Source organism: Pseudopipra pipra, chromosome 2 (genome assembly GCF_036250125.1).
Source record: "Pseudopipra pipra isolate bDixPip1 chromosome 2, bDixPip1.hap1, whole genome shotgun sequence".
NCBI lineage: Eukaryota > Metazoa > Chordata > Aves > Passeriformes > Pipridae > Pseudopipra > Pseudopipra pipra.
The window spans coordinates 40558953-40574851 of NC_087550.1; the positions used below are offsets into that span (position 1 = coordinate 40558953).

General features: G+C 35.4%; 1 protein-coding gene across 7 annotated transcripts in view; it reads left to right on the plus strand.

Annotated features, from left to right (window-relative positions):
* The window catches only part of CNTN5 (contactin 5), a 605150-nt gene that overhangs the window by 526913 nt on the left and 62338 nt on the right, over positions 1-15899 (plus strand). For all 7 annotated transcript variants that reach the window (XM_064645131.1, XM_064645132.1, XM_064645133.1 and 4 more), the window contains 2 exons: positions 10942-11069; positions 12018-12193. In XM_064645131.1, the coding sequence (XP_064501201.1) occupies positions 10942-11069; positions 12018-12193 (304 nt within the window). The remainder of the gene's footprint in view (positions 1-10941; positions 11070-12017; positions 12194-15899) is intronic.

A 15899-nucleotide genomic window follows, 5' to 3' on the forward strand; every position in this document is an offset into this window, starting at 1 on the left:
CCAGTCTGTCCTTGGAAGGCTCATCCTTCCCTTCAGGTTTGTTCTCAGTTCAGCAATCTTTCATCATGTTTCAATAAACCTGTATGTAGTCCTCTCTGTATTCCTAGGAAAAACATCTTTCTTTTCATTGCCTCTGATCCCTGACTGTGTCTTTTCCCAGACCTCTGAATAGAGGGAAAGAGAGATGCCAACATGGTAAACTACAAAATGATGGGCAAAACTGCCATCTGTCACTCTCTGCTCTAAGGACACATTCATGCTACTACCTTACATAGCTTAGCCTTGCCAGGTCCCTGGGAAGTAGTCATCTGGTCTAATAGATTCAGAGTACAGAAGCAAAGTTAATAAAAAGAGATCAAATTCTTTTAAAAGGCTAGAAAATAATTCTGTGTGCAAAAGTGAGATGTGAATACATAGTAAGCAAAGAGTTCTCTGTTAATTCAGTACTCCTCTTTGTCATCCTGAGAAGGGAGCTTGCTGCAGTTATATAAAGTTATAAAGTGTGTTTTCTCTGATTAGTTCTCTATATAATTATAGGACACAACTGCATGTCTGGCAGTGTTTTATCCCCAGTGACTCAATAACTTTTTCATCCTATTTTCTTTATTCTATGCTACTAGCCCCATGCCAACATCACTGATAATCCACTTCACACATAAGGTTAGGGAACAGAGGTGGTGCAAAAGTTAAGAATGCTCTTTTGTGCAGGAAAGGAGATTTAGGGAAGAAAGAATGAGGAGCAAAAAAAGGTTGAAGAAAACAAATAGAATTTAGGAAAACAAGGAAGATTATGTCACTGAAGAAGTATTGTGTTCTTTTTTCTGTGCTGGTGAGAGAAGATGAATATTTACTGAGCCTGTTGGTATGAAGGGAGACAGTAAGCTTGGATCTGTGTGCTGTGTGAATGCCCCAATGCTGCTTTGACTCTCAAACAGGGAGAAAGAGCCAGTTTTTAGCATTAGAGTTTTCCATTGAAATTACAACAGCAGAGACCTTTGAATGATTGCACAGCTGCCATACCACCAGTCTGTAGGTGTGACACAGCTGATGCCACGCAATAATTCACTTCTGCCTCTAGACCAGTATGGGATCCTCTCCAATGCCTGCTGTCAACTGGTGGTGTGGCACTGTGACAGTTTATATTTTGAAATTAGCAGTCCCCCACCAATCATCTATATCATCTGCGAGTTTGTGATCTCACCAGTGCGATGTAATGATGTGTACCCAGACTTACCATGATAAATAAATATGAGCTCAGGGGCATTATATCCCATCAATCAGAGAGCTTATGGCTGGTAGAAGCAAGATCAATCGAAGAGCCATCCAAATCCTTCAAACGATGTGGGTATCCAATATCACAACATTAACAATCTCATCTCCTCTCCAAGTTCTTCTCACTGGTTCTTAATGTCTCCCTAGTCTTTCCAAAGCCTGTGACCATTGCAACTTTCCAACATTGCAAAAGCAATACAGACACTGAGAGACAGGATGTAGAGGCTCCGTGTGTGTGGTTTGTCCATAAAGCAAAATGGCTTGGCCTAAAGACATCTTATTTTTCACATAGAGTGTTTCTCTCAAAGAGGTCGAAGACCATTTCATTGTGCATGATGGGGTACATAATTCTAAAACAAGAACCATCTTTGGGAGCAGCCTGGTGGAGTAGAATAGATAGAGTCACTGATTTTTTTTTTCTTTGCGCCATTATTATTGTCACTTATGCTCTATTGCACATAACTTGTGTCACTGCAGGAATTCCATCTGTTCTCTTCTATGCACAGCGATACAGCTGTAGACACATATGTCAGTTCTAAAAAGAAGCTCTTCCTACTGAATTGTTATTTCAACTTGTAATCAAAATTTTTGAGTTGTGGCTGAAGTGCAAGTTATTCCAAAGTAAACTAGAGATTTTAAGGTTCAAACAACCCTAATCAATAAATTGTTTGTCAGTAAGAACTTTTTACCCTTTTCACCCACAGTAGCAATGTGGTTCTCTGGAGGGAACATGTGTCTTTTTAAGTGCCTTTTCCAGTTAATAGACTGTATTTCACCTTGTGACACGAGAATAAAACAGATTTCGCTTTACCTAGTTTTCCAGCCATAGTACCAGATTCCCTCCCAGAATGCAAAATGAACTCAACTGACCTGAAAAGTGGTGTCAGTAAGATCCTAGTCCATTTTGGTCAAAATCCCATTTACAATTCCTACAGTCTAGAAATATTTTTGTGCTGAGCCAATGCTTTTAAACTGTCTGTCCGCTGAACTGATTGTCTCTCCTTCCTGAAAGATACCTGCATCCACAGGTCAGACTGGTTCTTTCACCAAAAAAAAAAAAAATAGAGAAAAATAATGTAGCTCAGTCAGCTTTACAGTTTAGTTAGATATATTTTTCTAACCTCTCATAAAATTTTAAACATTTCAAGACTCTGTAAGTAGGATCATTACCTGTGGGTTTACTATCAAAAGAGAAAAGTAATTACAGAGAATTGTCAATTAAAAGAAAGATAGTACTCTAGAAAAATTGTCTTCCAGAACAAATGTCCCTGTGATAGTTTAGTATGTGTTACAGAAACAGTATAGCCTTTACTCTGCACTGCTATTTATAATGGAGTCTTTTGAATCCTCAGCTTGCACCAATATCTTGATAAACAATGACTTGTTCCTTTTGAACTTGACTTTTGAGCACACCACTTGTTGGGGATACAGTCAGGAAGTGTGTTGAATGTAAATGGCGTAGGAATCTAGATCTATAACACAGAGATGGATTGGGGCTGCATCATGGAACTATAGAGGAAAGATTGTTCATCAGGTGTGCATTTACTCCTCACATATTTTGTGAAGTCTGTTCTATCCCACAGATTTCTCCACTTAAAAGTTCCCGTCTCAAGTAGTGTGAAGTAGTTTGAAGTAAAAATGGAGCCATGAGATAGCTTTTTTTCTCTATCCTTTGCTTTCTTTCTGGATGTAGCGACAGATTATTTAGATCTTTCTTGTTAGATGTACTTGTCAATGAAGATGACAGAAAAAAGAAGTGCTGGAATTTCCAAGGGTAAACTCAGAAATATTGCAGAACTGAGCAAAAAAGTAATGACTCCCCTTATTGTTCACAGGATGGTGATCTCTGATTTGAATAATCAGAGAGCCAGCAGGGACCTCTTACAACAAAGCAGGACCAATCATGCTATTGTATCTAGTACTATACTAATCTATGCCGTTTTTGTTACATACAGTCTGCCAAGCTTATCAATGTTCAAGATTCCATAAACATCTCAGAAAGTTTATTTTGAGAGCTAAAACAATCTGTGTTTGAACTATTCTTTTCTGATTTTCAGAAGTCACTTTTGTACTAAAAAGTTCTTTTATTCTCTCCCTTCCAAACCTGTATCTTTTATGAAAACAGTGTGTCAAACTAGGCTGTAGTCCAGCTCAGACCTTACGGTTATTAGGTGGGAAGAAAATATGGGCCAATTCGCAACAGCAGCAGTTAGAAGACCAGCAGATTTGTGGAGCATTGCATCTTACAATAACATTTATAAACAACTAGTAAAGAACTTGTAGCTACTGGTCCGAGCAAAATGTACATCATGATAATGGAATCTCCCCTCCAAAGAGTTTCTACCTGGACAAACATGCAGCAAGTGCAGACTTTGCACACTCTTCCAGAGGCAGCATACTGATGAAAGCAATCACTCTTAATCTTTCAGGATCTAGACATACCATATGATAGAAACATAATTAGATCTTCTCCAGTTGACAACAGAGTCAGTTTGATGTGAGGATGGGGCAGATATTGCCATATTCATCTCTTCTGTCTCTGAACTACAACTGAGATTACACATATGAGATGGTTGAAACCACAGTTTTGCAAAATGCACTCAAAAGTAACAAATTACCAGAATTATACTTTATTAGCAGCATCTATCAGTAGATCATTAAAACTATCTCAGCCCTCCCATACCAGGAGCAGATTAACCTCATTCTCCTGTCTATTTCTAGAAATGTCAGGAAAGAATATGCATATTTTGGGGTGTTTTGATGCATTTTATCAATGGGACACAGAAAGCATATATTTAAGCACTAATCCTTTTCAGACCTCAGGGCAAATTCTCTTGCTGATTTTATTCTCAACAGTCAGCTTCCTTTACAAGCACCCAGTTATCACTTTGCTCACCCTTTGCCATCTTACTTCGGATTATGGCATTCAGTTTTCAGTGACACTAACTAACTGAGTGTGTATGCAAGGGAGAGAGCACCACAAAGCAGAAACCAGCTCCATCAAGGTGGTCTTAAACAATGCATATTAATTAACTACAAACTATAATGGGTTGAGGGGGGCAGTTTGTTTGTTTGTTTGTTTGTTTCTTGAGAACAGGAGTCTAATGCAAAAGTGATCAATTGTTCTCTTCTACCCAACTCTTCTATTCACATGAAAGCAGCAAGCAAGTAAGGTATCTCTAACAATAATTTTTCAGAGAAGTGGCAAATATTAAATTTCATTGCTGTGTTACATAAAAATACAACTTGCAGTTAATATTCTGGTAGTTTTGTTGTAGAACATGAATCAGCAATGGAACCAGGTTCCATCTGACTGGACATTACTACAGAGCTTACAATAATAGTAATAATAATAATAATGCTTTAGCTAGATGACTTCTGCCCTAGGCATATGAAAATTTCCCATGTAAATATCAAATTAACAGTCTTCAATTTACAAGAATCTCATTTGAGTGAAATTAAAGTTTCTGCTGTTCATATCAAGTTAATGTTAACACTTCAAGCTTAGCATAGTTTGGCTGTTTTGAGAGGTGTCTTTATCTAGTACAAATCAAAATAGAACCATGTAGTTGAATAAAATTGTGTTGTTTTACACTGGCTAAAGTTCTGACCCTCTTTGAGCACCTGGTCTGTTTGAATTTTACCTCTTGCATATGAGTCTGCCTTAGAGTATTAATGTTGCTTTCCTAGGTAACAAGTGAAACATGGAAATATCTTAAAGTAACTAACGTTTTTCCATGTATTTTTCTTTTTCTGGGGGAACTATGCAGTCTTACAAGCATTTTGTTATTTCTAAAGCTTCTGAGGAAAATAGAATAAGTTAATAATTCAGTGCTGTCACTTAGAAACATGGAAAAAATTATGGTGATAAGGCTTTTCCTTGAAAAGCAGGAACGTTTCCGAAGTAACAGAATATTTCTGACATTGAAAGAGTGTGTAAAAAAGAGGAATACATTTAATTATTAAAAATATTAAAATATTAAAATATATATTAAATTTAAATGAGTCAAGAGTATAATATGGATTTTTTTTAAAAAGAAAAGAATATTTTAATAATTTTAGAGTATTTTCAGTATGTTTAGAGATAAATTGTTCTAAACTCAATGTATTTTATAAAAGCTTTTAAAAGAACTCTTGGACTATGATGCAGAGCAGAAAATGGCCTTTGCTACCACTTTCTTGAACAAGTGTTCCAGGAACACTTATTCTGACATATCTTCTGAGCAATACTCCCAGTTTACCTTATTTGCACAAGATGAAACACATTTTGGGGTGAAATATTTGAGCAGAATGGCAAAGTACAAATTTTCAATATGTACCAACACTTACTTGAGTGCACCAGTAAAAATGTAGGATAATTTAAATGTCTGCTTTTTTGTACAATTTCTGTAGATATAGATTACTGATCTGAACTTGTTACATTTAGACTCTGATTCCGTTTAGATTACAGTGCCTTTATATCATCCTTGACACTGATGCTATTAAGAGTCATTAAAGCAAACTATGAGTTTAAGCTTTGGTCTGATAAAGTCAACGTTGAAACAAATGATGACCAGCTGATTCATACAAAAGAGAAAACACTCCCAGAGACCACATCAGTTCTGACATATCAGTAGTTTCCAGCCTTTACTGCTCAGCAACACTGCAGAAATCATACTTATAACAGTATGTGCTTAGAACAGAAGCTAGGTTTGTTGCAAAAAATTACTTTTCGTGTCATTCACTTGAAATTATATTTACATACATGGACAACATTTGCACCAGTGAAAGCTGTGTATTTTCATGAACAAATGTTCCTGTGCAGCAAACAGCAAGGACAAAATGAGGGATCTGGTTATGGCTCCTCTGAAAGAAAGTGCCCTAAGACTCAGTTTGCACAGATCGGCTTAACTAGAGCTGGAAGTAGTTTTTGGTACATTAATAGTGAGTCTTAGCATATTCCAACCACCTAAGATATCACATACAGGAATTGCACCATTATAAAAGTTTGAAAATCGAAAGTGAAGAAAATTCTAACAATTTTGTGCTTTGATGAGGGATTGGGCCAAATATAATTATGTTTCTAATTAAGTCAACAATATTAAAATAAGATTACTCTATCTAGGGTGATACTGTTAAAAATGTATATAACATAGATGACATTTTGCTTATCTAAGTGTTTTTATTATAGCAATAACTCACATCCATTTTCTGTAAGCATTAGAGGCTTGTGCATCTATTAAGAAGGAGCAAGAAAAAGCAAGGGAAAATGAGAGAGCCCACAGCCATTCATGGAGAAATAAAGATTTCAACTATTTACAAAGACTTGTCCTGATTCCTTGTAATCTACATTAAAGGATACTGACAGATCCCAAACCCAAGCTAACGTGAAATGACAGATTGCTCAGATCAGAACACTGTGAGGGGCCACAGGCTAAATGAGTCAGTGCAGCTTCTCTCTATTTGCATCTTTAAAGTTCTTATTTCCAACATGCACACAAACCAATTCCATACTCCTGGTTTTGGATATCAACGTAAAATGCAGGGGACAACTCTCTAACCACCAAAAACTTTTTTTCTTTAATCCAGTTACTAGGTGTTAAAGTTTACAAAGGTTTTAACTAAATGCAGTGCTTCCCTGATTGCTGTGATTATTTCTCTAGAGCGCTATAAAATCTTACCTTAGTTTGAAAGTCAAAAATAATACCAAAAAATTAATTGAAAACAGAGAAAGATACAAGAGTGTATTGCCTAACAAAACTGCTAATTCCTCCCACCCAAAAATGGCCACACATTTGACTTCTATTTTTTCTTACTCTGTAATTGTTATTTAATGAATATAAACCTTCAGGTATAAACTGTCTGACATTCATTTCTATTAAGATCCGGACACTCCGCCCCTGTCGGCTAAAAGTCCTCTGAAGGTTGTGTAGCCATTGTTATGCTTACTGCCTCAACTGCTCAGCTCCTTCAGCATCAAGAAACCATTTCTAGCCGCAGCATCAAGACATCTGTTTGTGAGAATCTGCTATGAATCATGCAACAGAATGAAAATTAGAGTTTCCTATTCTCATTATCTTAATCTTGATGGAAGTCTCTGCTCCCTGATTTTATGTGTGATAGGGAGAACAAATGCACATCCTGGCCCCAGTGGGTCAAGGTAAAACTGTCCCTGGTGATAAAGAGCGATGAAAATTTCCAGTATCAATTTCTAACATACAACAGTATGTCCTCTACTAACAGCAAATAATATCTGAGAATTTCTATTTCTATTTGCCTTTGCTACATAGTCCTATTAGTTTGGAGTCACATCTACTTTTCTATGAGTCCTCTTTGAAATACTGATCCTGTTATGTTAAAGAACCATATATTTAATCACATGTTTATCAACCTTTTTATATTCTGGTAATTTTGAAAAATAATGGTACAAAACCCAATTTTTCTTTCAAAAAAAAAGAAAATTCACTTCAGCCAGTTTCTTAACAATCCTTAAACATATTTAATCAGTCATGAAAATCATGCTTGAAACCCATGGAAGATCAAACCTGCATTTATTTTCTCTAGAAAATATTTCTTAGTAAATATTATAAAAAATAAATCTCATTCAGTGTACTTTAGTTAAATCATATTGAATTTTATCTTATAACTATTTGCTGTCATATCTTGATTATTATTTTCAAATAATTACTGCTAAAATCTTTGTTGCAATTGATCTTAAGCCAACATGTTTTTTAACATCAAGACATTATCAATCATGTCTTTTCCTTCATGTTATAAGACAGAAAACTGTTTTCTACGGAGATGCTAATTTTATGTGACACTCTTCTCAGAATCCCTGTATGGACAACATCTGTCTCCTTTATGTGATTACAATGAGTTTTTCTTAAGTACAATAATCTCCAAACTATCATCTTGATCTCTCATCTGTCTTTCCCTGTTGGTTCATCTATCATCATCTTTCCCTCAGTTTCTAGTTAGTTAATAATTCAGGGTTGGTTTTTTTCCTGAATTATCCTTAATTCTACCCCAACCCCATTCTCCTTTTTTGCTTCCCTTCTGTTTATGAAATTACAAAACTTTTTGCTATGGTATTTTCTTATTAAAATATGTAGACATACTACACAGGTGGTCTCTTCATGACTGAGAGATATTGGCAGGGAAGGAGGAGAAGTCTATGTTCCTGCTGTGTGCAGCAAGTGTATGTGAATAAATAAAGCATTTCAGTTTTCATCATAACCAGGCCTCTGGCTCTTTTCCAAAACACTGAAAAAAAGGGAGGACAGATGAGTGCTAGGCACTTTGAGGAAAGTATTAATTTCTGAGCCAAATAACTCATCAGCAAATGTGTGTTGTTGCAATTCCTTTGATTGAGCAATTACTCTTTTCCTCATGGATGGCAACAAGTTTTAACTAAATAGAAATGTAATCGATAATATATGTAAGATTCATTAGCTAATCTTTTATATGCATCTAACCTTCTTTTCTTCCAATCTCAGAATGAAAAACAGTTTTATATCAGGACTTAACCTGTGTATAAGCTTTTATAATTTGCAAACACTAAAGGAATGTCCTTTCATTTGTCTGATCCTGACAGTATATTGATGAAAACTATTACTGTTTTGCAAAGCCTATTTTCATACTAATGATAAGATGTCCACAGAGCATTGAACACTGAGCATCTTGATAGGAAAACAAAACTTACATCAAGAGAAAATGAAGGAAGCTTGCATCCCTGTCAGTTTCTAAAGCAAGTGTTTCTTCAAAGGTGTGACATATCATAACAAAATTTCAGACCTTTTTATTTGCTGGAAAAAACCCCCAAAACCTCAAAACTCTGATGCAGAGACATTTGTTTAATATAATTTTTTTTTCTATAAAATTACCTGTAGACAAACAATGTGACTCAAATAGTGATGTATATTTGTCTAGAGCAAGACAGGATGCATCCTCAGGTTGCACTAGGGAACCTGAGAGTTGACATGTCCTTCCTCTGCCCCATTCACTTTTGAAGCTATTATTTTCTTCTGTCTCTCTGCTGATAGCAGTGAGTGGTTTCACATCTGAAGTGAACTGAAGCATATTTTTCACTGGAATGAAATTCTGTTTCCTCCACCACAATGTTTATAAACCTCAGACGATAAACCACCATTTTTTCACAGAGTTAGAAAATAGGGGATATTATTCTTTTCCCGAGGAAAAAAAAAAAAAAGAAAAAAAAAAAAGAAATAAAAAGGAGGAGGAAGAAGAAGATATGCTGTCTCATATTAGTGATTTAGTCTGAGCACATTATTGAATCTTAAGCCTATGGTAAATCACTCCTGGTATAAATCAAAGATAACTCAGCTTTGCACTTTAACAAATTCAGCCTAGAAAGGGAATTCCTTCGCTTTCCTGGCTGCTGAAGAGTCCAACCTAGACATGTTGAAAGTGCCATACTCCTGGTTAAATACTTCTGAAGAGTAAATCACAACCTTGTACCCTCAATGATTTTTGATCATAGACTCAACAGGCGACTCCCAGTAGAAGGAGTGTCAGTCACTATTGTAACAGATAGAAAATCCTCTCTGGGGAGGTATATCTAAAAAGCCAGCCATCACTGGGGAACAGCCACTCATCTACTTAGACTCTCTAACACAGAAATCTTACCTTAGTTTTCAAATACAGAAGAAGGAAGCGCTCAATCTCCTCCTCCACTTCTATGGGATTATTGAAAGCATTTGCTGAGAATTATCTGCTTTCAGTGTCCGTGGCTCCTAGTGGGTTTCCACCTACATCTCCTGAGATCATTGAGAGAACCATAACCACTATCTAACCTGGGAAGGGATACACAAGACCTGCAAGAGCTTGGCTTAAATGCCATGGAAGAGTTGCATTCTTCCTTTTAGCCTTCTCTGTCAGAAAAGGAACAATGACTATTTACTTCTCTTCTAGGGCTGCAGCTTTAAGGTAGAATAAATTCAGGTTCTTTGTCATTTTAGAATAGAAAAAAAGTGTTAATTTTCACATAACTTAATGGACGTTATGATTAATATTGTGTAAGCAAAGCCAAAATTTGAAACTCCTAAATGTGAATGGTTGAACATTTCTCATGAGTATGCTTCAGTGGGGTTACTTGCCAGGAGGTGTAGTGGTGCTGCAATCATACAGACTCAAAGAAAAAAATAGAAGCCAATCTACAAAAAAGCAGATAAGTCCCTTTGCTATGTAGTCCCATTAATTATATTTTGAGCAGATACAATTAATTTAATCGGGGGGGTTTTCTGACCCTCTTTTGCGTTTTGCTTTCCTTTATTCTCAGATCTGATTTCTAAGGTCATTTTTTTAATAAACTGAATAGCTTGTGCTTGATATTGAAATGGAATTTGACAATAATACAGCAATGAAACTTTAAACACAAATTATGAAGGATTACCTTTTTTAGTTTTTTACAAAAATTTTATTAAAATTCATCACTAATAAGTGTCAAAGGATACTAATTCACTGATGCTTCCAAAATGAAAATTTTGAATTAAGGGAGGAGTAAAATGAGTTTATTTTTCAAACAGAAGATAATCCAGTTATCATCTTCATCATGCCTTGCTACAGAGGGAGCAGTCCTCAGTTCTATTTATTATCTCTAAAAGATACCAGCATGGAATTTGGCTGCTAGGATGGAAGATATATATATATTTATCTATTTATCCTTCTCAGGATAACTATTCTTCCACATGGGAGTCTGCGAATCCTGAATGCTTCCAAGTCTGATGAAGGACGGTACTTATGCCAAGGTGTAAATGTATTTGGATCTGCAGAAATCATTGCATCAATATCTGTTAAAGGTATGAAGAAATAATTTGATGATAATGATGACTTGTCTTGACTAATATTTGAATATTAATTAGAATCTCCCAGCCAATCCCCCAACAACAGGATTGTAGAGGCAGAATAAAAAAGCATTTCCAACATGTTAGGGGGAGAAAACTCCATCTGGTTAAACATTGTATTCCTGTATCAAATTGCATATTCAGCTGCTATATAATAGATGTGTCAGAAGAATTAGCATATATATTAAATTGCTCAAATTATAAATAATTCTATAAGTAAAAGAATCAATATCCCTTTTGACATATTGTAGCTTTGGGAATTCACTTAGTCCTACCTTTTTCTGCATGGGAGCAAACCTATAGATTTAAGCGATAGTTGTAGCTATATAAAATCTAAAGAAAGATAGTTCCTTAGAAGAGCAACAATAATCAAAGCACTGAGTTGCAGTTCACTTCTAAACCTTTTTTTTTCATTTTTCAGCTGAATTCATATATTTTTTGTATATATGATTTTGCTTGTAGGGGGGTTTTGTAGGTTTTTTTTTACTTCAATTTTCAAGCTTCTTCCTATATTTTGTAATCCAGGAAACATCATTTTTTATTTTATGTTACAAAACTGAAATTTTCATGTAATCACAATATTGCAGGTGCTGCAACCCTACAAAAAATTAGTTGTTTTTCCTGAAAATATTGAAATTAATTAATTAATCCAATTCAGATGTCCTATAGATTGTTGTTTAGGATTCTGCATTATTGCTTCCATGAAACTGTCTGTACCTTCTGAACCCCACTGTCACACCTCAGTGTACACTAGGAATATAGTTCAGTATTTTACAGTGTGTTTTCAAAACAAACAGGAAATGTAAGCTCTGAGTAGACTAAGGACTACTCAATCATGTTATTTTGGTCTAGCACTATAAGTAGGCTTCCATCTAAATGTTCCTAATTCTTCTATATTTCAAGAACCTACAAGAATAGAGCTGACTCCCAAGAAGATAGAGTTAACGGTTGGAGAAAGCATTGTCCTCAGTTGCAAAGCCCTTCATGACAGCACACTTGATGTTACTTTCTATTGGACTCTCAATGGGCAGCCAATTGACTTTGAAAAAGAAGGTGGACACTTTGAAAGCATCAAGGCAGTAAGTGACCATGCATTTGTCATCTGTGTGCTGTGAACTGATAGAAATTTGCATGCTTTTATATGTCCCCCATTTACCACATTCTGGCCAAATTGAAAGATTACTTGTTTCAGTAACACTGGAAAGAAATGTTAGCAAGAAGAGGTGTAAAATGGAGGTCACCAGAATTACTCCAAATAATTCTTATCAAGAAGATATTAAATTTAAAGTTATACATCCTATTATTATTGAGGTATCTGATAACATTTACGAGGGAATCAAAAGGAGTTTTCATCAAATCCTACTTACATCCTTCTGCTGACTTTAATATGGAAAGGATGCTGCTATAAACATTGATGTCTTTCTCACAGGTAACATGGCTGTTGAAATACTCTTACCTCCCAACACTTTACTTGCCTAGTGTGTATTTTAATATCTGAATAGTAAGGACTATATTTTATTTATCAACTACCTTGTATGAGGTATGTTCTAACTGTGCAACCATTATTTAAGTCAATAAAAATCATATGGAAAAAATAGGCATACCAAGTTCAAATATTACCACTTGATTAAAAAAGAGTTTCATATAATCAAACAGTATGATAAAGTAATTCAAACCTGTCTCTTGTAAAATGGTTTGAACTTTTCTTAGTAGAAAGAAATCTTTAATGTGAACAAGTTTGGAAATAAATCTACAGTCATTTAACTCACTCTTTTCACTAATGAAATGTAAATTAAATGTCCATGCTATGTTAGCAGGGAAAAATGAAGTTCACAAAAGAAAGGATAGGAAATTTTAAAACTTAATGTATGTAATTTGAGTACAACGTAGCAAAGTTAACTGCATGAAAAGTCTTGTCAGCTGCAGTCAATTTATTCTTCTTCTTGCCTCTGTGGAAGTCATACTGTACTCTTGGTGGATTTGTTTTTTAAAATTTGTGTTTACTTCAATAAGGCTTTTAATTGAACAACATTAGTGATGTATATCTTAGTGGGAAGCTTATAAGCATAGTTATCTTCATTTGAGGAATACAACCATCAAAATGTACCACTAACTGTATAGGAAGGAAAACTATTTTTTAAATTGCATGAGCTGATCCTGAACAAAATGCTTTTTAATGGAGTATGTTTCAGAAAAATAATATCCATTTTTTCTGCACACGCTGATACTTTGTCAGATAAAAATACGTTCAGGTTTGCTTGGGTTTTGTTTATTCGTTTTAAAGCCTGACAAATTGAACATTATTTGAATAGGTTCCCGTTAATAACAAAACCACTGTAAACCTCTCATCACTGGTTGCATTACTCATACTTTTACTGTGGCAGACCCAGGTGTTAAGTATGATGAGCATCCCAGTGCTTAATGCAGTGTTATAAAAGCTATCACCAAAGTAACATTTATTTGGGCTGTAGATAAATTTTCACTCACTAAAATTGCATGCTCACTAGCAATTACAATTAAAAGGAAAAGCTTCTCTTAAAAAATCCATATCGCTTTGCTTGTTTTTAAATTATATCTGTAGTTTTGTACCAAAAGATAAATGTTATCATTTTTCATACTGAGAAGTAATTTTATCCAAATAGAAGGTGTTTTTGCTGTTATTTGCTGAGCTATCAAGGATTTAGTACCTATAGCAATTTAGGTACTTCAAGGACTTGCCTGGCAAAAAGATAAGTGTGGTAAGGATCTCAAGTTGAACAAAGCTGTGCATGAAGGGAATGTTAAGGGATCAACTGAATTCGACTGGACTGACAGCTCAGACTGCAATCTAGGAAAGGAAATCATCTCAAATGTTGTGTATGCATAACTCCACAGAGTATTTGGTGGAAGAACAATGATGCAGAGGATTATATAAACCTAGAATCCTTTGGAATCCGTAAAGTCTTACTTTTTCTAACAACAGACTAACAACATTTTAGATTCTGTGACGGATAATCTGTGCAATTAATAGAAACAATTTTGCATGGAAATCTGAGTTTCCAAAATTTCCTTCTAGCAGCAGAGTGAGCCCATGAGCACAGAAAATATGGACCTGTCTGTTTTTACAGGATAACTTTCATTTTCTGTCCATTGTACCAAATCTAGAAGTCGTGTTCAAAATTCTATTCAAAATTTTCTTTTCTGAGATCTCCACTGACCTTAATTTTCTCATGGAGGTATCCTTTTTCTATCTAAAAACATCTGATTTTGTCAGTAGATTTTCATCCAAGTATTGTTGTTCCAACTCTGTGTTTGAAAGACAATATTGTTTTTATGGCAGCCAAGCAAAATGATTTACTGTGGTTATCCGCAGCCTGGCGAACAGTAGCATTGCTTGTGTCCCTCACCTTCACCCACATAAGTACTTTTCAGACTCAGGAAAGTGATTTAGTCTCAAAATCTCCTTGGTCTTTGATCTTAACTTAAACTGCCACGATGGGAAGCAATAAGTACAACCTGTCATGTTATATTTTAGAGTGGTCATTTGTTCACATGGAAGTGAATTGAAATCTACTGCTTCACTTAAAGAAGGCCAGTAAAGATTGGACAATGCATTTAAGTACCATCTAGCACTGGAGACTTCAATCTTATTACCTAGAACCTTTGAAAGTACATAAATTTGCACCTCTCCTAATATTTTCAAGTCACTTGGTTTGTTGTAGTACTTTAAGCATATTTTAGAAGTTAGGATTAAAATTACCTAATCATTTTCTAACAAGGCTGTGGTAAGTTCTGCACTACATGGAATCAATTATAACAGCAGGCTGCTAATAACAATGTCTTTCCTCTTTATCCAACATAAATCTAAACAAGGCTAATTAAATAGGGGCTTTATTTAATAACCTCCTTCCTCCCCACATGAGAAAAACAGCAATAGTTGTCAGAAGTCTTGTAGAAGATACATGCTCTATGCACGGAGAATTTCAGTTCAAGTTAAAGCTGCAATATCAACCTCATTGCTATCAATTTGTTTCACTGTTTGCCACAATCTATTTCTGCTGATGAAAGAGTTTGAACACAGACATTACTGTCTGCTCAAATCTCCAGACATTTCAACCCCATGCTCATTACCAGATTTTGCCCATTTGTCACACTACAGCAATTATGTATTTGAGTGACCAGAAGCAGTTTAAAAATAAAAAAAAAAAAAAACTTGTCTTGATAATACCAATTTCTTTTAAATTTGGGAGGGCACAAAATGGAATAAGGATTCCTGAAATTTGTGTTTTATGACTCGTAACTACAAACCAACATCCAGACACAGTATAAAACTGTACCATGTGTTGCTCCCATGATATAAAGAGTTCTAGTGAACTGATTGAATTTATATCATGCTGAATTAGAAAGAGACACTCCAAATGTTTTCTAGAACTGAACAAGTATGTAAACTGATGCAGGCAAATGCTTGTGGTTTTGGCTATGAATAGAGAGTAAGGGAGAGTGATGATAAGTAAGATCCACTGAGCGGGGACATTTTGCCCTCTAGAGCTACCTGAAAGGGCTTGTAGCGAGGTGGGGATTGGTGCCTTCTCCCAGCTAACAAGTGACAGGATGAGCAGAAATTATCAGGTTATACCAGGGGATATTTAGATTAGATATTAGGAAAAAATTCTTCACTGAAAGGGTGGTCAGATGTTGGAACAGGTTGCCCGAGGAAGTGACGGAATCACCAATCCTGAAAGTGTTCAAAAGGAGTGTGGATGATGTTATAGCTGGGGATATAGTGTAATGATGAACACAGCGGTG